The sequence below is a fragment of the Catharus ustulatus genome, chromosome 21 (assembly GCF_009819885.2).
Source record: "Catharus ustulatus isolate bCatUst1 chromosome 21, bCatUst1.pri.v2, whole genome shotgun sequence".
Taxonomy (NCBI): Eukaryota; Metazoa; Chordata; class Aves; order Passeriformes; family Turdidae; genus Catharus; species Catharus ustulatus.
In genome coordinates, this window is record NC_046241.1 from 4888840 (window position 1) to 4912074 (window position 23235).

At 41.0% G+C, this 23235-nt stretch overlaps 1 protein-coding gene across 2 annotated transcripts in view; it reads right to left on the reverse strand.

Annotated features, from left to right (window-relative positions):
• CDK5RAP2 (CDK5 regulatory subunit associated protein 2) overlaps positions 1-23235 on the reverse strand; it is a 69196-nt gene that overhangs the window by 15409 nt on the left and 30552 nt on the right. Inside the window, exons 19-29 of one of the 2 annotated variants that reach the window (XM_033077516.1) lie at positions 19332-19427; positions 18696-18743; positions 17906-18093; positions 15339-15801; positions 12437-12695; positions 10991-11107; positions 8285-8867; positions 6207-6439; positions 4097-4145; positions 3201-3385; positions 1942-2067 (exon numbers count right to left, since the gene is read on the reverse strand). In XM_033077516.1, the coding sequence (XP_032933407.1) occupies positions 1942-2067; positions 3201-3385; positions 4097-4145; positions 6207-6439; positions 8285-8867; positions 10991-11107; positions 12437-12695; positions 15339-15801; positions 17906-18093; positions 18696-18743; positions 19332-19427 (2347 nt within the window). Of the gene's footprint in view, positions 1-1941; positions 2068-3200; positions 3386-4096; positions 4146-6206; positions 6440-8284; positions 8868-10990; positions 11108-12436; positions 12696-15338; positions 15802-17905; positions 18097-18695; positions 18744-19331; positions 19428-23235 lie in introns of both variants that reach the window. The other variant, XM_033077515.1, reaches the window with a different exon arrangement.

Consider the following 23235-nt stretch of genomic DNA (forward strand, 5'->3'; position numbering starts at 1 on the left):
TGCAGAGCCCTGCTGACATCAATTACTCTCTCCACAGAGGCAAAGGTCCATCTAAGCAGAGGAAAGTGGAGCATCAGGGCCCACAATTGCAATACACTTGAGTTTTCATTCTGGTCTGTGCTGAAAAAGTGAGTGCTAAGGAAGCGTACCTTGAAGGTTTCAAAGGAAACTCCGACTGAAAGAAAGGCACTATTGAAAATCACAGCAATGAAGAAGGAAATATTCACTCCCAGGGAAAGCAAAATAAAGGCATTCAAAAGCTGAAGAGAAGTCTGAGTAGAAATATCAGCTAGTTGTGGGTTAAAAAAGGAAACAAACCCCCTTTTAATGTTAACTGCTGTTAAGAGCATTTGAAACGTGGAACACTCAAAATTAAACCTTTGATTTTATTTTGAAGCCTAATTTGAAATGATTGAAGCAATTATTTTAGTTCCACTTGCACTGCAAGCCTCAGCTCTACAGGAATGATGTAGTCATTACCAGCTTTTGAGTCATTTATAGGATACTGGAAGCCCAGAGGCATTTAAATACTTAAAGAATCTAAATATTAAAAATAACATGGCAAGAACAGTGGGCAGATGTGTGTATATACATCCATACAATATTTATCAGACAAGAATAAATCTATGCAATAACTTTTGTTGAACAAACAATTCAGTATCATGAATTTAGCAGGCTGCCATGGACAATTAAGTATGTTACAGCTTGGCCTCGTGTTTTAAAGGAAAACAAACTGAGGACATTTAGTTAAAAGCAAAAATGTTGAATGCAAGTCACAGAATGTTTTGGGTAGAAAAGCATCTTAGGGTTTAATTAGTTCCAATCCCCTGCCATGGCAGGGACACCTCCCACTGTCCCAGGCTGCTCCAGCCCCAGTGTCCAACCTGGCCTTGGACACTTCAGGGATCCAGGGGCAGCCACAGCTGCTCAGTGCCAGGGCCTGCCCACCCTGCCAGGAAACAATTCCTTCCTGATACCCAATCTTAACCTGCCCTCCTTCAGCTCAAGGCCATTCCCACATGCCCTTGGGAATCCTCTCAGCTTCACTTAAGGATTTCTTTTTACACTGGAAGTCAAAGAGAGCTCATCTATCAGGAAAAAGGAGCATCACCAGCAAGAGAGCAGGTGCATATCTGGTAGCATGAAAGAGATCTTTGATACAGAGAGAAACAAGAACTGAAAGAACACAGTGACAAAAAGGAGCTGTTCTAACAGGTAGTTGCTTTTTTCCTTTACTTTTCCAAATTTCTCCTGCACACAGTGGTAGATGTGCTAAGGCAACAAGAAGACAGATGGAAGACATAAGACAGTTTATAAAGAAAATATACTTTCACTGCATTAATGGATGCCCTTGCCAGAATCTTTATGAAGCTGTAAAAGAGTTGGAAGTGTTTCAGTGTGGTTATTTCACGAGCACAGAATGCCTTTCCAGCAGTGTAAATACTTCACGAATGAAATGGATGCTTTTTATCCACCTTTCCATCACTGTAAATTATCCCTGAAAGCAAACTGCCATGTGCAGGTTGCCTCCATTTAAACAACAACAGAAATGGATCATGGGGATGATGTAAAACATAATGAATCTAATGCCAATACCAGTGGAACTGAGGAAAAGGAAAGTATGTCTGTATTTATTACCTGCTTCCAGTCTGAGTAATATTGCATATTAATCAATTTTCCTATGGGGGAAAAGGTGGGAAGGAGAGTGAAGCAAAGTGTAGAAAAATACAGAGATGGGGTTCTTCAAAAGGTGCTCCAAAAGCATCTTTAGTGAAAGCTGGCTACTTGTGAAAAGCTTTAAATCCACCTCAGAGCTTGGCTCCCAGAGAGGCTGAACACCAGCAACAGAGAACAGTGGCCCCAAACCTCTTCAGTGGCATTTGATCCCTCAGGCTCTCAGCAGGAAAGATGGATTCAGTTTCTCATTAAATGAATTCTTACCTTGATCTAGTTCCTTGTCTGTTACTTGTCTCTCAAGCTGCTTCCTCAGTCTCTCATTAGTTTTTATGGAGTATTCTAAACGTTGTCTCAGGATTCTAATTTCTTGCAGATGCTCCATTAATAACTCTAAATAAAGCAAGAGACCACTTCTTATTTAGAGCAGATGATTGTATTCTTTTACACTAGATATTCTTGCCAAATCTAATGAGTGTTAATCCTAAAAGATGACACAGAGCTGTTAAAAATGGCAGATATTGAATACCTGACTCCACAACACTTCCTATACAGTGCTCAAACCATGCATTCAGTGACAACTCCTACTCTACATTCTAACTAAACAATAGGCCAGAGTTTTAAGGCTCTTCAGATTTCTTCTTTCTACAAAAGTGGAACAGATAACAATTTTATCTACTTAAACATTCCCTGTTCTGAGGAAAGAATCCAGAGATCTGCAATGCAGCTCCACGTTCCAGCTCGACACACCACCAGCACACATTTTTCCTTACAACAATAGGAAGCTCCCAGAGTAACTCAGAGAAATTTGACTTTGACTTACACAATGCACTCCACAATAAAGAAATCTGTTGTATCAAGTTTCATTACTGTACCTTTTCCTTCTTGCTTTACCATTCTACAATTTTTCTTCCATTGGCTGCAAGTTTCATCCTCACCCAGGAGCTGATCTGTTCTGCCTGTCAGTGTGTGATGTGTCAGTTTATCCATGTCACACACTCCTGCTTTACTCTGCACTATTTCTCCCAGAACAGGATGTGCCAGCTCAGCTATTAAATTTTCATCGCTGCCGATAAAGAACTGCGAGTATCACTTGTGTTCAGTGCAACTATCCAGGTCAAACATGACACCACTTATTAATTATGCAGCACTTAACAATTCTCAAGGAAACACAACACTGGCTTCTATAAAACTGGAAAATATCTCCTTTTCCACATAATAATCTCTTGACAATTGTCTATTTTCACCTTATAACTTGTCTATTTTGAAGAGTGTCTGGAGCAATGCAAAAGCTGGTAGCCTAAAAAAACAAGGACACAAACCAGCACACTTTCTGCTGCCTCAAACAGGGCAGATCAGATGGCTGCCATCTCTGTGTGCCTTATTACTGAAATTGCAATGATTATGCAAGGAACTGGAAAGCTGAGGCAAACAAACATTCTTCATTATTTCTTAATTAGTTCCCTTGTGTGTTGTTTATCAGCTTTTCCCAATATCCAGCAAATCTTCCATGGGAAAAACATTACCTGGAGGAAACTTGCTTGGCAGAAGTGGCAGTGTGCTGTGCTGGCCTTCCAGGTCATGCCTGTGCTCAGGTGAGCCAAGAGGAGACTTCTCTGACAAATCAAAGTCAGAGGAGCTGTGAAGAGCAGATGGCACAGGAGACTCATCCTGCAGGTGCTGGTATATGGAGGCATTCTTCTCATTATTCCTTTTGTACCAAACAAAATGGTTTAAAATGTAAAAGATATAAAAGTCATTCTATGGCTTTGGAAAGTGTGAACAGAGGGTGCCAAATTTACACCAATTTACAGGTAAATTTATGTGACAAGGCATGAAAAACCACATCAGAGGTTGTATCAAGACTGAAATTCAGAGCTCACTGCAGGAATAATCACTGACTCTCCAGCCTACTTTGTATTTTCCAGCACCAGGCAGTCACCTTTGTGTTCAGGGGACCTCTTGAACAGGATTCTGCAGCACAGAAGAATCCCAAGCTGGCAGAATACCAACAACAACAGCACAACAACACCTGCTCTCCTCACCTTCAGCATCAATGAACTTCAGCACTGAGTGACCCTGAGCCAGCCCCAAGGGCAAGGGGACACAGGGAGGGACTGTCCCCCCTGGCACCTGCACAGGACAGTGTCTCAGCATGTACTACAGTGGGTTATGGACATGTTTCATTTTGTTCATGAAAAGAACAATCCTGGTGGCACAATGCTTCTCTTTCAGTATCTCACCTGCTTGGTGAGAAGTGGGGAAAAGAGCTTTAGTCTGTTTTCAATGAGTGTTTTATTGACAAAATAGATATTAATAAGCAAAATCCTGCCAAACAGCTAAACATGCTACAAAACATGGAGCATCCTCATCAGCTTATGAAAAAAACACACTTTTGCCAAACATTCAGTTGGACTCTTACCTTTGAGCTAATTCATACAGTATAGTGACTTCTGTACCTATTGATTCTCCTGCAAAGCAGAAACAGCTGATCAAAACCATGCACTGAGAATTACAATTTTTTCCCCTCTAGCTTACTCTATTTAAATGCAGAGTGGTAAATTAATGAGAAATTAGAGGAGTCAACAGATAACTAACACACTTTGTATTAGTGTCAAATGCTGTACATGACCAAAAGCATTTATAGCCCAGCAACAAAGCAATGGTTTACTCTGGAACTCATAAAAAAAAATCATCAGGGACCACAGGTGCCAGATTTTACAGCCTTGGTTTTTAATCAGCATACCAATCTGAAATAACTGTGCTATATGGCAAAAGGACTATGGGCACATTTTGTTACTTCTTCAATAACATTTATATAAAAACCAATTCCATTGCACTTGGATTTTTGTGCTTGTTTTGGAGTCAGGCTAACCAGTCATCCTTAATGAAAGAGCACACACAGGATTCTGCCTGCAACAATCTCTGTGGAATTGTGTGTGAGCACAGGCACAATTCAGTGCAAGAGATCTGGACTCAGACACTAATTTGAATAAAGAAATAAGGGCTTGGTGGTGTCACCTTGGCTGCCCATATTTTAAAATTTTTGTGCAATTAAGCAAAAGTGGCAGGGAAGAGTTGCACAGCTGAAATTTCAGGGGAATGAACTGAAGGTCAGGATGGAAATGCAGAGACAGACAGCTGTTCATGCTTCTTCTTTACAGTCAATTCTTAGTACACTGGGTGTTCTTTACAACCCTACAAACATCATTTTACTTTAATGTGTGATTCAATGCAGCACTATTGTGTTAGATATATTGAATTGTCTCAGTTGTCAGTGACTTTTCATAGTATATAGGATACCATCTGTTGGTTTAAAGGCATTTAATGTTTATTCACTACAGCCTTCTCATTTGCAATGCAAGGAATCTCTGTAGCCACCGAAATCGTTGAATACACTCAATCTTTTATTACCCTGCTATGACACAAGGCTGTAATACCTTTTTCTCATATACAGCTGCTTTATATGAGCAATCAAAACTGCAACATCCTGCCACAATCTGTAATGAAAGGCAGAACACAGATCATGCTATGGCTGGGCCCCCAATGGGCTGAACAAAGGAGCTCCCAGAGCCAATCCCAGGAGGATGTGAGGGCCCTGTCCCTATCTCAGCACCTCAGGTGTTCTGCTGGAGATGTCACTCCTGCAGCTGCCACCTGTGAAGGATTGCTGGCTGTTTGGGTCAGCAAGAGCAGCACTTGTGATGCCAGGAAAAGGTCCTGCTTGTTCCTCACAACAGCATTCCTTCCCCATCATCTTCCTGCTAGCTCTCTTCAAACTACACACTGAAGGCAATGTGCAGGTTATACTCTTCCTTCAGGTGCCAAATGTCAATTGTGATGCTCATTCTCCAGAACATGGTTTATTTTAGCTCTCTTATGAAAGGCAGTGTACATTTCTCCACCAGCCAGAATAGCAGGCAGCAAGATGCAGATCCCTTAGGAAAATCATGGAATAATTGAGGTTGGAAAAGACATCTTAGATCATGGAGTTCAACTGTTGCCCCAGCACTAACTCATGTCCCCAGGCATCTTCAACAGTCAGCTGGGCTGAACCCTGAAGCTATGTGTAACAAAACTTTTATATAACCACTGTATTTTGGACAGTTAAAATGTTGAGATGTCCCAAATAGCAGGTGTAAAGTAAATTCCAGTCAAGGAGTAAATAAACTTAAAACACAGGAAATTCCACCTCAACATGAGGAAAAACTTCTTTACATTGAGGATGGAACAGGTGCCCAGGGAGGGTGTGGAGTCTCTCTGCAGATGTTCCAAACCCACCTGGACACATTCCTGTGGCACCTGCTCCAGGTGATCCTGCCAGGGCAGGGACCTGCACTGGACGATCTCCAGAGATCCCTTCCAATTCTGTGATTCTTGTTAGATCATAAAAAATTTATTTTCCATGACAGTCCTCCTCACAAACCATCTTAAAGCAAGGAAAGCTTCCTTTCACCAACAAGCAAATAAAATCCCTCCCATTCCAAGGGCATTAATCTATGTGACAACAAGCACACACCAGTGCTGCTCACCATAGAGGAATTTCATCTCCAGTTTCTCAAACAGCAGCACGCTCTGGTTCAGCTGCTCACGGAAGCCTTCAGCAACATCATCATCAACGTGACTGGCCTGCAGCAGCTCCTCAAAGGCCCCCAGCAGCCTGCTCAGGTGCTCATGGTAGGTGACACAGCCACAACGGATCTCCTTGATCTGCTGGCACTGGAAGGACAGCTCCCGCACTTGGGAATGAACTAAGGAATCGTACCTGAGAAAATGAAATGAGCTGTAAAGCTCGCTGGTCCTAAATGACATTTAAATATAAATAAAAAGGGAATTTGACTTATAGTCCTAAACTATTCTTTTATGGGGCTCAATTTGCTTTTAAAATGCTTTTAACAGCCACAATGAGAGATGTATTGTGTCTCTGATTGTTGAGTTTGGTATTTAGAGATTATTCTCCTTCACTTAACTGCATCATTTGTAAAATGGGCCAAAACTAATGGGGCTGACTTGATGGCCTGCTTGGAAAGAACATGGATGGCAGCAGAGATGCCAAATTAAACTCAATAAGAGTGAATACATGTAAAGTATTTTCAAGAATACACATATTTTCCTGATTTTTTTTTTGTTTGGTGTTTTGTAGTTTTCTTAACTCCCTATAGAAGCAGACATCTCTCTCTCTCCTCTGAAACTTTATATATTTCCTGCCAAAACCACAGTATTGGACTTTCTGAACTGATAGTCTCACCCAGTCTGAAAATTCTCCACATGCATGTGCATTGCAAGAAACAGTGACAACCACTGTGGTGCCCAAACTCCTGTACTCCACAAGCCAGGATATAAATTTCAACTCAGACCAACTGAATTTATTTATTGACTTTACAACTGTAGGCATCTCCTTTGAACTGCCACTGTCTGTACCACAGGTGAAGTTCTTTCTCCAGAATCATCCATTAGCAGGAAAAAAAGAAGATGTTAAAAGAGGCAGGAAATCAATCACAATCTATGGTGATGGTTACTGTCATTTGCATAGATACACAACTCACTTTGGGGTCTGTCACTTGTGACTCATGACACTGTCCTAGACAGTGGCCATAAAAACCTCACAGTGACCCACTGGGTCTCATTGCTTAATTTACAGTTAGATCTTTCTCTGTAAAATGGATGAGGTATGTTTTCAAGTGATGTAAATTTAGATTTCTGTGACTCTGTGCCACCACTGTGTTTTACAACAGTGAGACTCAGACACACACAACAGTCCATGCTGGTGGTTGTTCATTGTCTCCAAATATTTCTACTCAAGCATTTGGAAGAAAGGTACAAGGCTGAATTCCTCTCTTTGCTACAATTTCTGGTATTCCACAGGCCCTCAGGACAATAATTTAAAAGGGAGAAAAGGGGGGTGGATGTTAAAAAAAGCTCACTTTTGTGATCCTCCACTGCATGTTTGCAATTTGTACATATGCAGCCAAAATGCTGCCCCAAGTCTCACACTAAATCCAAGACTGATACTTTTCAACCTCCCATAAACGATTTTCCAGCTTATGAGCTTCTGCTATAAAATTTCATTCATTAGTTTCTATATTTATCTCCTCTCCCATCCTTCACAGGAAGGCACTACAGCCCTGGACTGCAAAGTACATCGGAACTAGAGCGTGAACATCCTGTGTTTGCACAGCAGCTCTGGGCACTCCAAAGGGCCAGCTCCAACCTGCCAGCCCACTGCCACAGAAACATTTCTGTCTCAAATGGGCTGCTCCATTCTCCTACACTTGGCACCTGAAAATGCCCTGAGTGATGCAGAGCTGGGGTGCTTTGATGACAGAGGTGAGCCTGTCTCACACGTAAGCTGAGGGCTGAGCTGGCTCAAGAGAGGATCCCTTACAGCAGAGAGAGGTGTGGGGAGAATAAATGTGTCTGGCACAGATGATGACACCAATTCATAGTTTTGTACTAACAAAACATTTCAGCTCCTTTATGCTAATGTTAGTGAAATTTAGCCTTTACTGTAACAACACTTGTGAGTAAAATTTCCCTCATCTCACCTTCCTGTGCTATTTGGGATTGCTGTTTACAAAAGGGAACCTCACACAGCAGCAGTTTTACTCACTTGGATGGTGATGCTGCTCTCAGGCTGTTCTGAAGAGGATACACTTCACCAAGATGCACATTCACAACTTGCTCTTTGTCAAGGTCTGCCTCATTGGCCAGCAGTAGCTCCTTAAGGTTTTGTGCTGCCCATGTATCAGGTGCTTCCACAGACTGAGGATCCCTGGTTTTGGTGTGGATCTCATAACCCAGCTGAGGGACACCAGAGGATGCCTGGACTCCTTCCAAGGCTGGATCTTGCACTTGTGTGCCAAACCTTTCCACAGGCAGGGCTGCATCACTCCCAGCTCCACTGGAAACAGCACTGAGCAAAAGCTGCTCAGAGCCCTGCAGCTGCAGCAGGAACATTTTGTACTTTCCAAGCTCAGCCTGCATGTTCTTAACTCTTTGTTTCAATTCCTCTATATCCTCTGTGCCTTCACAGCCATGGAGTGCAGCTGTTCTTGCTCCACTCCCCTGGTGAGCAGGCAGGCACTTGGAGCCTGCATGTGCAGGGGCTGAGTCCATGGAATGAAACTCTTCATCCACCTCTTTTAATGAACTCTGCAAATCCCCATTGCTAATGTTATCATCATTTTGTATTTCTGAAAAACAGGAGGCTTGTGTGTGAGTATCAGCATTGCTTTATCTGACATTGTTCTTACCAGTACTAGAATGAATTATTTCAATTCTGTAATAGCAGAAACAAAAAGTAGGTAATTACAAGCTATACATTATTAGTTTGGGACTTTTGACCTTTTTCTATGATTTGCCATTAATTCAATTTGCACATCAAGTATTTCAAACCCTTTGTTACCTTTCAAATAAACAATACTCAAAATACAACCAACTTTCTCTTCCCAAATGCTTGAAAATTCCTTTTGCCATATGCTCTCCTGAATCAGACACTGATCAAGCCCAGACCTTTCCAGCCACAAAGATGATAACCCCAAACATGAGGCAAAGGAGACTCTGACTTCACATGGTTCCTCCTAAAGCTTCTAATTAAATATTCTTCTCCCCACTTCAAAAATCTATACAAAACCAATTGGAGCATAAAGTCAGTGGAATTTTAAAAAGACTATCAACAAAACATTTGAAAAGGAAGCTATAATAACTTCTTTTTAAAAGGTGTTCTAAACAAATTCCACTAAAGTGTTTGGTGTTAAAGGTTTTACTGGCACACATTTGACATCAACATCACAACCCTCAGGTGACTTTGCCATCCCTAAGTAATGCAATCACCTCAGATCCAGCCCAATAAAAGCCATATATTCCTAGAGATAATCCATGTTTATAGTTCTGTGCATGTTGAGGGCTGTATGTGTAAGTAGCCAGCAAAATGATTATTTTCTAGTTACCAGTAAATTAAATTTTCCCCTTCTATTAGTTCTGCAAAAGATCACTATGAATTAGAACTTCCCTTTTGGGAGCCAATTCATTGATCTTTCAGACAGGTTGCAATACTTTCAGATTGGTTTCCAAGGAGAATTTGAATGTCCAGGTTCAAGCTGTAAATCAGTGCAAAAACTCAGGGGGAGCAGCTCTGTATGAAAGCCTAAGACCAAGACCAAGGAGAATAAAAATAAATATTATTTAAAAGCTGGAATAAAATGAAGCTGTGATTCTGGGATATCAACACTGCCCAGAGAAACTGTGGCTGCCTCAGCCCTGCAATGTCCAAGGCCAGGTTGGACACTGGGGTTTGGAGCAGCCTGGGACAGTGGGAGGTGTCCCTGGGATGGGGTTTAAGGTCCATTCCAACCCAAACCATTTTCTGATTTGAGATCAAGGCCAGAAGATTTGCTGCACTCATCCTGAGTGGCATTCCAGAGGAGGGAAGTGCTTCCCAGGATGTGCCTGGGTATGAATTCTGGAGGACACAAGAGGGGAACACAACACTTCATTCACTAACTTGTGCTGCAGTAACACAGATGGCAAAAATCCCCAACAGCAGATGAACCCAATCTCTGAAATCCTGATTCCATGCATCATTCCAGATAACAAACAGAGAAAATAAAAACAGATACTAATGAAGAATATTTCAGATCAAAGCACTGGCTGTGGTTTGCAATGCACAAGTGCCCTTTAATTAAAAAGGAGAACTAATGAGCTCCCTGTGCACACCCCAAAGGGCACATTGAGCAGGACCCTGCACACCAAAGGATTACAGCATTGGCCACATCCTCTGCACTCTCCAGTGCTGCTCAGGTTACCCAAGCCCTCCCAGAAAAGACTAATGGATGATGCAGAAACATGGAACACACAGCACTAAGCCTATTTACATTTTCATTAAATGATTCCATTAGGTTTCAGCCTACTTGAATGCCTTCAAATAATTCAGATAAGCAAAATTCTATCATTCAGTTGCTTCATTCCAATAGCTCAGAACTAGATGGAGAAACAGTAACAAACATTTAATTCAGAGAGGAGTTCAGAAGTGAGGACATTAGCAAGAGAGATCAGAGTCAGGCACACAACTCATTATTTTTACTGGAAACCAGACTCATAAATCCCTGTGGCCCTTCTGAAAGCACAACCCTGAAAGACCAACTTGGATTCCTGGAGCAATTAATCCACAGCAGCTAAGAAAACCAGATTTAAAATCCACAAATAACAGGAAGGGAGATGATTACCTGAACCAATTTACAATTTTGTACAACTCAGAAGAAACTGAAGTTCTTTAATTTCCTTTTTTTTAAAACTCTGTACCATAGAAATGCTCTACCTTGATAGTTTTGCTGATTTTTGTCCTTCACATTTTCATTCTTGTCCCCTGTACCTGGATCAACATCCTGCAACTCCATCTGGGTCTCAGTATTATCCAGTTTGAGCAAGGAGACAACTGGAAAACAGTAGGGAAAGGTAAAATAGAAATCAGTAAGAGACTTTAAAAAAATTAAGTGAGGATAGTTTAAAAAAAAACCAAACCAAAACCAACCAACCAAACCAGTAAATAAAACCAAAAAAGTGAAAAAAAACCCCCTCACCTCCCAAACACAAACCTGGTTCTCTGACAGTTTGGAACAGGAAAATTTTTATTTATGATATGAGTATCTTTAAATACTTCTACTAATTATAAGGGTAGCAACTCAGAATTGCAAAAGTTTCTATTAACAAATGAAGATTAACATAATGGAACAGTAAATCAATCTCTAGTGCATTTTTAAATGTTTTATGTGAAGTTGAGAGAAAAGGATTAAAAGTTTCTGCAGTGTGAGCACTGATCACAAACCAATCTCCTGCAATCACCACAGCAAGGCTCAGAATCATCAAATGTGCAGCACAACTGTTACCCAAGGGAAAAAATCAGAGTGGAAAGGAAATCACAGGACTGCAGCTTCTGATTCCTTTCAGGATCCAATTCAGAGGCCCTGCCCTTCTCAGGAGTCTCCATGGATTTTGCACCTTCTAGAATTAATTGCTCCAGTCCCATCACCCAAATATTTACAATAAATTGTACCATATCTATGCCTTATCACAACAATGTTATTTTTAACAACAGTTTCTGCAACCTCTGGGTCTGACAGTGGTTCAGCCACCACTTGACTGAGTCTTATTTTTGTATTTCCTCCCCCTTACCTGTCCTTCACACCCCTACTCAGTTTTTAATCTAACTGCTAAGTGCATTTTTACTTTTCTACCACCCCAAATCTTTATCTAATACCCACTGCTCTCTGTCTTACAATTTGTCATACTTTGCTGATCCCTGTACTTTGTCAACAAGTGAGTTTAAATTAACCCAGCCACAGTGGAACAGACACAGCTGACTGGACTGATCAGTGGACTATTGGAAAAGTTTAATTATGCAGCATAAACAAAACCAGGATTTTTATTCTCTCTTGTCTCCATTACAGACAATTTTCATTAAACTTGGCATCTTATTAAGGAAATTTTTTATTGACCTAAACATTGATATATGTGAGCACTCTATGATCTGCCATTTATTACAGACTTTACATGTGTACACAGCACTTTTGCTCCCACAAAAAGCTGGTTTGTATCTTAGAGGCAAACACAAAAAAGGTGTTTTTTAGGTGTACACATATTTGTCTGGTCAATAAACTCACAAGATTAGGCAGTATTGTAGATAAATGAAGATGATCTGCATTTCCTTTCTGTTCAAGACAAGTTACCACTATTCCAGGCAGCACCAGATTTGTTCTTTATTTACCTCTCCCTGATGTGTCTCCCTGTGCAGGCTCCCCTGGAAGGTTTCCAGCTCCATTCCCAGGCAGTGACTCTCCCTTAGGCTGTGCCTGAAATGGTTTGGTTTGTACTCCACAGGATCTCAGACCTTCACCAGGCACCCTGGAGCCCTGCTGTGGCTCTGATTTCTGCAGCCAGGAGGTCAAAGGCACATTTCCAAGAGGTCTGCAGGATCTAACACGCACAGGCAGACGTGACTTCTTGGGCAAGGAAGGAGAGAGAGCCTGAAAAAGGCATGGAGGAAAATGGGGAGCCAGTGACTGCTGTGTAACAGCCAAGTGTAGGCAGAATAAACAAACATTCCAGGAAAAATAAAAACGTTCCTGTAAAATCAGACAGCTGTCACGTTAGTTTTGAAAATAAAATTGCAATACCCTTGGCTAGATGAGAAGTAAACATTCAGAGAGGCAAACCAGCACTGGTACAGTTTTCTGTGAGTCCCAGCTGTTCATGCATCTCTAACCTTGCAGCTCCTGAAGCAGGACAGCAAATCCAGCAGTGCCCACCAAAGGCTTTTAAGCACCAGGTGAATTAATTAGCTCTGGATTTGTGGATGCCTTAGGAAAACAGTTTCTCACCCAAACTGACCTCTTCAACTGCTACTTCCCACTTCATTTATATCATAAATGTCTGCCAGCCCAGCAACTTTTTCCCTTAAAAGCTTTTTTATTTTTTTAAGTTGAGGATCCTCCTCATTTTTCAACAACTCCTAAGCTTATTTTCCTTCCTTTAGTCTCCACCCAACATGTCCTACTTCCACAGCTTTGAGAAAATCAGCATAACTTTGCATCAGCCACAGAGGATATTTATTCTGCCACACAGAAATCCTTTTGAACAAAACCAGTTTCTTCACCCATCCACTCTATAAATGGCTTCTGAAGGATTCCCATTTCCAGCTGTAAAACTTTCCCTCAGTGGAGTAGGGGGAAGCTACATTTCTTAAGTCACCACATTTTAGCCTCTCACCTTTGGAAGACTCTGCATAAAATAAATGTTCCTTGTTTAAACCACACAGCATAAACCAGGGCTGTCTCCAAATAGATAAAAGCATGCCATGTGTTGATGAGAGTTATGGAATAGTGTGTAATAATAACAAAAACCAATAATGGCATGTTCAGATAGATTTAGTTTATAATTCTGCTGTTCATTTGCTCCACCAGTGCTGTTAAGTCCCCTAATTTCTTTCACTACCCAATGTATTCTGAAATACCTTTCCATATTTACTTCTCAGCAATTACAGTCTTTACACAATTTAAAATCATAAAAAGCAAGTTCCATTTTCCTAATGCCATCCCCAATTCCTTTTGTACATATATGAGAACAGTATCCTTCACAGGCTGCAAAATAAATCCAGAACTTCCAGCTAACTAAACTGCTTTAATAACATGGAACCATTCCCAGCTGTCTCAGGGCTGTGGCACAGACACATTTGTCACCCAGATTACCCAAAGGCCACTTCAGCTGGCTACATCAAATTATTTATAAAAGCCATTCCAAAGCTAAAGATACAGTGCATTAGTCCAAACAAGAAAGCTTTTAAAGCAACTGATTCAAGGGCTGCATTGAGGTTGCCACTGATTAAAGCAGAGAGGAATCTGGAAAATGGTGAATCAGAACAGTAAACTGAAGCTTGGAGAAAAGAGGAACTTAAAAAAAAAGAAAATTGCAGAAATAATTAGTAAATTATGGAATGGTCTGGGCTGAAGGGACCTTAAAGTCCATCCCATCCCACCCCTGCCATGGCAGGGACACCTCCCCCTGTCCCAGGTGCTCCAGCCCCAATGTCCAGCCTGGGCTTGGGCACTTCAGGGATCCAGGGGCAGCCACCGCTGCTCTGGGCACCCTGTGCCAGGGCCTCACACCCTCACAGAGAACAATTTTTTTAATATCTCAGTATCTTGCCCTTCTTCATCTTCAGGCCATTCCCCCTTGCCCTGCCACTCTGTGCCCAGAACAAAGCCTTATCAACATCCCTTCATTTACAAGCCCCTTCCTTCAGAAAAACAAACCCAGGAGGAAGAAGGCAGAATAAAAATGAACTGCTCCTAATTGCTACGTCTCAGAAACCTCTTGATCACTGAAGTTACAGAAAGCACTCTTTGCAGAAGTGCTACAACATTCCCTCTTAGCTGTGCACAAAATCAAAAGCAACGCTCCCCTTTGTCTGCTCTGCAGGAGCCAAGATCTTCAAAGAGTTTTCAACTTCACTCCTATCACTGGTGCTGAAACAATACACAGAACTCTTTAGCAGACACTGTTTTCCCACCTCTGTGTTTGGGATCACAGCCTGCCTGCAGACAGAAGGCTTCACAACTCACCTGGCCCAAGCAGACCCAGAACACTCTGTGCACTCAGGGCCACACCAAACTGCCCCCACCTCCCAGGGCACCCCTGAACAACACTTCCAGGATCCAGGACACAGTGATGGGATGTTAATAAAAGCCTAAAATTAAGATCTGAGTTTGTGGAAGTCTCCTACTGACCCCTCCACAGCCTGCTCCCAGATGTGATGCAAATCTGGAATCTTCGAGAACACTTTTGCTATTTAGACTTCATCAGTTCTGAATGCTCTAGTTCTGTACATTATGAAGAAGAAACACAGACTCCCTTTTTCCAAAAGCTGTAATATTTATGAGTATGGAGTCCCAAGGAGGATTGAAATTCAACTAATTAACGTTCTAAAGCACGCTGAAGTAGGAGATGAAAAGCTCTGAACATTAAGAACAATTATCTAAAATATATTTGGCTTACATCTCTTTTCCTAATATTAAAAATCATACAAAAGCAAGATTTAATATTAGAAATGAAACATATTTTTTCCCTTTTATACATCTATTCCCTAAGTACAAAAAAGAGAATAAACTTACTTCATTTGTTCTAGTAAAAGAAAGTCTTTCATGCTGTTCGCCCTTCTTATACACATTTTCTTGCTGATGTTCTGCTTCTGCATTTAATCTTGAATATTTTGACTTTTCTTCTGAGGCTCCTTTTTTGCCTTCATGTTTGAATCTCCTGACATTACTCTCTAAAGTCATTGTTTGTGTAGCTGCATCTTTCAATTCCACTTTCAACAACTGAATCGCCTGATTAATCTGTGGCACTGCATCTGGATAAAGCTTCTCTTCCCCATCAAAAGTTGATTTCAATTCTACTCGCTGCTTTAAGAATTTAGTGACCTGCTTGAAATGTTTGAGTTCAGCTCTTAGCTGAATAATCATTTGCCTAAGATCTTTTTCATCCTTTTTCTCTATATCTTCACTTGAACATTCTTCCTCTGTCGTGTTCAGATGATCTAACAGTTCATTTACAATTTTCATTTGTTCTTGTCTGCTACACTCAGGAAAGAGGAGAGAAAAGACATGAATTTAGATTTTTATTTAAGCAAACAAAAATACCTTCCAAGAAACCCTTCTGCTGTGTTGTGACATATCTGAAACTCCCAGGAGGTTCTGTTTGACTCACTAACGAATTACTCACTAACAGAGTTTTTGGAACCTTTTCACAACGTGAATTATATCATAAATTGCCTCATCATGGCTTTTCTCCTATTTAACACAGAAATATAAATGGATTCCCAAAAAAGTTTACTCTCTACCTTAAAAGCTGATTTATACCAAAACCACACCAGACTCCAGACCATATAATCAGAGATTAGCCCAAGCTGGAAGGAAGCCACAAGGACCATCAAAGTGCAACTCCTGGCTCTGATGTTGGGTTTTTGTGCAAATCTACCCCTCCCTGTATTTCTAATGGAAGAGGGGAGATGAAAAGTGAGAAATCAGCCAAAAAGCCTGCAAAAGCAGCTCATTAAAGACCACCAAAGTGCCCTATGGATAACTAACAGTTCATGGACAGCAGTTTGGAAAGCAATGTTTTAAGAGAAACTGAAGCCAAATAAGAGGCATTTAAAGCAAAAGCAGGCTCTGAAATTCTAAAACAATTTCATGTGTCCAATAGAGAGCTGTTTGTGCCATTAAACATATAAAGCAGAGTTTTAAACAACTGCATTTGTATAGTTTAGCATTTGAAATGGTAGAAGCTAACTAGGCTTTTTATGGCTTCTTCTGGCATCTAATGGCATTAGTGAGAATTCAGTTATGCAAAGCACAGGCTCATCATCCATCAGCCTGGTCATTTATACTTGAACACAGGAAAAATTACACACTAGAGTGGTGAAGATGATGGTGCTAGAATTACTCATTAGCCAACTTTTAAGTAAAGATAACAAATAAACAATGTTTTCTCTTCATTTCTAAGGGAGTAGTATCTCCTCATTCACCACTAACTACTCTGTGACAACTAGGACAATTTATGCCTGTTGGGAGAGTTTCAAATAGTAATGTGAAAATACAGAATTGTATTTTGTTATTGTATTGCCTGAGTAAAGCCAAGTGCAGCATGGTGAACACAGAAACCAGGGTTTGACTGTGTAACTCCACTGGAGATTCTGCTCCCAGCAATGACAGGCACTGGAAAAGTCACAGAATTCTTGGTCCAGAGACCAAGAAAGCAACCAGAGGAGGAAAAGCAACTACAGAACAAGGAAAGGAACATGAGGATGATCTACAGCAAAGCTCCAACTCAGTTCTCAACCAGGAGATAAAGTGGTGTAAGCATGGGGTAAATCAGGGTGTGTGGTCTTCCTGTACAGGCTTTGCTTGCTTGACATTGTCCAGTTCTATGGAAATTTCAGCTGGGAATTGATCAAATCCCAGTGTAAAACACACAGACACTTGAATTCCAGTAAGGCTTGTATAGATTTAGGTCCACAAGTGTTTTCTCCTACATGAAAAGTGACCCAAGAGCTCAGAACACAGCTCAGGCAGTGCTGCAGGTGGTTACTCTGGAATAAACCATCAGCCAAGTGCAGGACATGGGCCCCAGCTCCCCAGAGTGAGAGGCTGCAAAGCCCTGCCCACACAGTCCAGGTGAAATGGTGAAGGACACTCAGTGTGCAGCACCATCCATTCCCAATTATTCCTGTAAAAAGTCACTGCAACTCAAATCCCTCCCTCCCTAAATTGTTTACATACTGTTTTTACAGCAGTAAAGTTTTGTCCCTTCCACCACATCACTTTCCACTGGCCTGTGCTCTCAGACATTTTGGTTTTTTCAAGAAAAATATCAGCTACTGTCAACTAAGCCCTTTGACTGTGTTAGAGTCAATCCTGGAAATAATCAGTCCCTGCAGTACAGTGGATCAGTAACTTTGGAGAGTTTCTTTCTTGCAATGGGTTTTTTTTAAGGATTTCTACTGATAGCATGTTTCCTAATTACTTAATTGCATGATAGACTAAAATGGCTCTGAAGGTGCCTTGCCAATCTCTCAGGTAAATTAGACAGTGCCATTATCTAAATTCACTTTAGCAAAATTACCTTATTCTCTTCTCAAATAGAAATACTGTCAAAAGCAGTGCCTATCCCTCATACTCACGTAGATTCCAGCACAGATGTTCTATTTTCTCTCACAAGAGATGTGAGCAAGTTCTCCTCTGTTTCATCTTCACTCATTCCTGTTCTGCCCAAGTGTTTGTCAGTTGTATCATGCTCAAATTGAGGCTTAATTGGACTCCTATAATGTCTGTCTTTGCAGAAACTCTCTGAATAGCCTGATGGAGTTATCTGCTAAAAAATTGCAAACATTGTCTTATTACACAGGTATGTAATGTTCTATTAAATTCAGGGCTGTAATCTTTCTGTAATCAGGTTCTGTAATTCCTGATGCTCTTTATCTACATTAAGAAGCACCCACAGACATTTTGCTGACTATTTATTAATAGAAAAACTAATTAACATCTATTTCATATGATTAATTCATAGGGATCAGTTGTTTAGTAAGGAGTAAGAAGATTTCCCTGAAGGTCTTTATCTAACAAGAGCTATGAAACTTCTGGAATGTTGCCTGCAGACTGCAGCTAACAATTTTATTAGCTCAGCTTTGAATCATCTGTATTTACAGTACAGATTCTGTCCTGGGATCTCCAGATTCAAGCCCTGATGGTTTGGACAGGACAAAACTTGGAAGCATTTACAAGCTGCCAACTTTCTGTGTAAAACATCATGGAGGTGACCAAGGGAATTTTTACCTGGGATCTCTACAGTCACTCAAACCCCAATTAAACAATCTAAATCTGCAGCAATCAGAGGAGAATTCAGTCTGGGCCCATTTGGATACAATTCCCATCAGCAACAAGAGCCAAGAGTTTTTACAATCCATCACTTACCTGTTTATCCACCTCACAAGGAAAATCCAGAGATACTTGAAGGCATACCTGATAAAGAGAGAAATGCAGATTGTAGAAATTACAGATCTCATAGAGCAAAATATCATCCTTCTTCAACATTACAAACCAATGTGCAAACTGAGTTATTTCATGATTCCATGATGCTTTATATTACATTGATTGGATTGAGAGGACAGCAGATTGCTGTTTGTATGAAAATGCAGTTTACAATTACCAAAGTATCAAGCATTTCAACCCTGAAGGATCTACAGGACTTTTTCCTCAGTCACAGCAGGTGAATCTCACACAATTTGTACTCCAGGCCTGCCTGCAATGAGGCAGGAGATGAAGCTGTGTGGATGTAAAGAAACACAATTCCCTGTGATCCCGTTCAGGGTGACTCTGAGAACTCAAACAACAGAAAACAAGGTCCACAATGAAAGCAATCTTGAAAGTAAAACCAGCTGAGAAATACAGGAAAAAGCTTCCAGCAGATCTTCAGGATAACAATCAGTTGAAAGCAAAACCAGATACCAAGAAAAGAATGTTTTGTTTGCAAAAGACTTTATGCAATGTGGAAATGAAGACATTTTAAAGACATGCAGAGAAGAGAGCACTGTACCAGAATGTTCCTACCTGACTGACCCTCTCACAAAACTGACTGCTCTGCACCTTCCTGTCCTTGTCACCATCTTCAGGCTGCATCACAGGCTTCTCTGGTGTTTCCAGACACTACACAAAGTATGGAATGATGTGAAAATGTAGCACAAAAAAAAATACTGTGATATGAAACGTGCATAAATAAGTCAGTGATATGTCTTAAAAGAAAAATAAAAAAGCCTGTAATACAAAGTAACAAACACTGAATTAGATTCCTTCAACAAGATCAAAGAAAATTAATATAAATCCCAGGAATTACTCATATTAAATGAAGTGAAACTTTACCTTATACATTCCTTCATTTTTATTTAACCCTTCCTCCTCAGAATTTACAGAACATACAAAAAGCATTTAACCTCTTGTGGCAAAGAAGCTCTGCATCCTCAGTTGTGTCCCCATTCTGCCTATTTTATTTTCCAATTTCCAGAATTTATTTTTATTTGCTGCACAATTTAGGCTCTTCTCCAGCATTCAAGAAATAGATGCTTTTAAAGTTAAGCACATGTGGCTTGCTGTACACTAAAGAGATTTACTGTGCCACTGAAGGTTACAATCTGCTGTGTCTATGCCTAAATTTGCCCAATTGTAGCAAATGGTGCCAAATCATCTTTTACTCCCTGTTTGCCACAGAACCCAAAATCCTTTTATTCCCTGTTTGCCACAGAACCCAAAATCACCTTTTACTCACTGTTTGCCACAGAACCCAAAATCCTTTTATTCCATTTGCCACAGAACCCAACTCATCTTTCATTGCCTGAGCAAAGAGGAGGAAGAATACTCAGCTTTTTTAGGAGCAGCACCCAAGTCCCTGACATCAGCATCCCTGAGAGCAGCAGCAGAATCCCTTTGGCTTGCTGGATGCTGTTGAGCATTTGCAGGGATCCAGGGGCACCCTGTGCCAGGGCCTGCCCACTATCACAATGAACAATTCCTTCCCAATATCCCAATAAACCTGCACTGCATCATTTAAAGGCCATTCCTTGTGTCCTGTCTCTCCATCCCCTGTCCCCAGACCCTCTCCTGGAGCCCCTTCCAGTGCCTGAAGCTCTCCCTGGAGCCTCCTCCCCTCCAGGTGAGCACCCCCAGCTCTCCAGCCTGGTCCAGAGGGGCTCCAGCCCTTGGAGCAGCTCTGTGGCCTCCCCTGAAACTCTCATTATGCCTCATCCATAGGTAGGATGCAGCCCTGACACACAGGATTCCAGCCTGCATGGGGTAGAGTTATTTCTGCTTCCTTTGAACACTGGGAATTGAATGTATGTGTGGGGTTTGATTTTGATTTTTTTTAATTGAGCATGCATTGAATGTATGCATATATATATTTATTTTTTTTTAATATATATATATAAAATTAATGAGAAAACCCCTTTTATCTCCCAACCCCTTGCAGTATAAGCAAGTCTAATGGTTTTAGGTATGAATTTTAAAAGGCAGATGGTGCAGAGTATTAATATATTTGCCTTTTACAATTAAACTTCTATATAGAAAACTGACTTCCAAGTCATGTTTCCGTTATCTTGGTATTTTCATTTAGACTTGGTTTTCTAGGACGACACTGAGTAAAGACAATTTGAAAGCTGGTGAAAAAAATTTTGTTGAAATCATGGGATGCCAAAAGTCCAATAAGGTTAACTATTATTGAAAAAAAAACTATTTAGATTGAATCTTCCACATGTAGGTTCAGGAAAAACCCTAAATTTGTGTATAAAAAATAATGTGACTTATCCATGCAATGCAACTACCTTGTATAGATCAGTATTATTTAGTATCTGCTTTTTCCAGGTTGGATTTGGTTTAGTAAGTGAGGATTCATTAACAAAATTACATCAGACCAACAGGTTATAAATACACTGTGACAATAAATCACTGCAGGCTGAGTCTGATCCTATGGTCCTGTATCTGAGGGGCTGACATGTCCTGCACTCCAAGGAATATGACCTAATGTGCAACAAAATATTAAACAAAAATAAGTGTCTTAAGGCCAGAAAGATAAGTCTAGCAAAAATAAGCTGCCTGTTTTAAAGTATTTCCGTGGAGACTGAAAAGCAGGAGAATGTTTTTTCCTAAATGAAGCACTGATGTGCTTGGTTTGCAAAGCTCCCCAGAGCCCTGAAGGCTGAAATCACTGAGGCTGCTCCTCTCTGAGAAGGCAGATGTTCAGAGGACAGCACAAAAACAACCTTCTCCTCTCTCCTCCTTCTCCTCCTTCTCCTCTCTCATTCTCCTCTCTCCTCCTTCTCCTCTCCTCCTTCTCCTCTCTCCTTCTCCTCCCAGCACAAACAGGAGCCAAGGGGCAGAGGACAAGGGGCTGTCAGACCCTGCACAGGCACCAATGTGCACATTCATCTGATTTGTGCTGTGATTTTGGGAAGGAAAAGCAGGATGGGAGCATTTTAAGAACCTGAGGAAGATCCCTCTTCCCATCTAGATCCAAATTCCTGTTAGAACACAGATGTCAGTGTCATCCCAGCTTCACCTGCCAACAAATTCTAGCTCAAAAAACACACCAAAAAAAAAGGGGGTTTTGAGAGTGGTTGTTAATATGCAAAACACATTGTTGTCACACCCATAACCCCATATCCAGGTTGTCATTTATTGCCACACCGGATAAAAAGCTAAAAAGCTTTTAACCAAAGATCTTTTCATTTTAGAGCTCCACAGTACTACAGTCATTCTGGCACTGATTAAAATCCACATATAACTTTCCTATTTCCTTTCCCAGAAGGTTGAGTTTATTTATATTTACAGAAAGCTTCACTCTTTGTCATTCTACATCTGATTCTGCAGCTTCTTCAGTGAGCAGCCCTGTGTGTAGCTGCCATGTGGAGAAAAGCAGGAGCACACAGCATCCTGTCACGATAATCCCGGCACAGGACAGGAATTCCTTCGGAATTCACTGTGGCATCCACGGGGATACAGAGCCCTCTGCAGGATGACCAGACAAATTGCTAAAAATGTTAATTATGGAGAGTGCAGGCACCTGGACAGAGCCCACCAGCTCTTCTCCCTCTTCAAACCTCTCAGTGACACCTACATTCACCATTTCAATAAAACCATGGCACACCTAAAGGTCTGTTTCCAATTTAAAATATACTTCAGTTAAAGACAGCATGACTATGTCTTAAAACTGAAGAATCCAAAATACAGTACACCTGCAGCACACCCAGGAAAATACAGAAGCTTTTGTCCTGAGTCCTGCAGAAAAATTCCACAGTCTCAGTTCTTGAATCAGCCATTTCTGCACTGATTCAAACCATTTCTAATCTTGTTCTTTTGAGTTTAATTCAGAAATTCAAGACACAAAGTACCAGCACCATCATCATTCCTTTCATATTTTTTCCTTCCTCTTCAATACATTCTGCACAACAGTGGAACTGAAAGCAAAAGCCACAAAGGCACATAAAGACAAGCACCACCAGCCACATTGCATTAATCCTTCCCAAGCTGGAAGGGTCACCCAGAACCTCCTGAACAACCTTCACCACTCACACACGTTGGGACCCAGCACCCAAAATGCTCTCAGTGAAAGTATTTTGCCAAGGCCTCTCCTACCCCACAGCTGAGAACAGTCCCAGCTTTGGGGAAAAAAAAAATCAAACCCCCATCAAGGATTATCTCCTTGCACCTCTCAGCAGCTCACTGCAGTGCTGGCCCCTTCTTCAAGTACTTCTCTATTCTACATGAAGAAACAGCCACATGTTCAGGTGAGCTGAAGTTCTTTGATTTTTGGCTACACTGAACCCTCCTATTTTGAAGATGCATCAGAGATCTGAAGGAAACTCTTAAATAATCAGACACAGCCTGTGACTGCAATAGCAAACAGACTTTCAGGAATAACTAAAATGGTTTCTAAGACATTGCTTTCTTTGTAAAATTAACTATT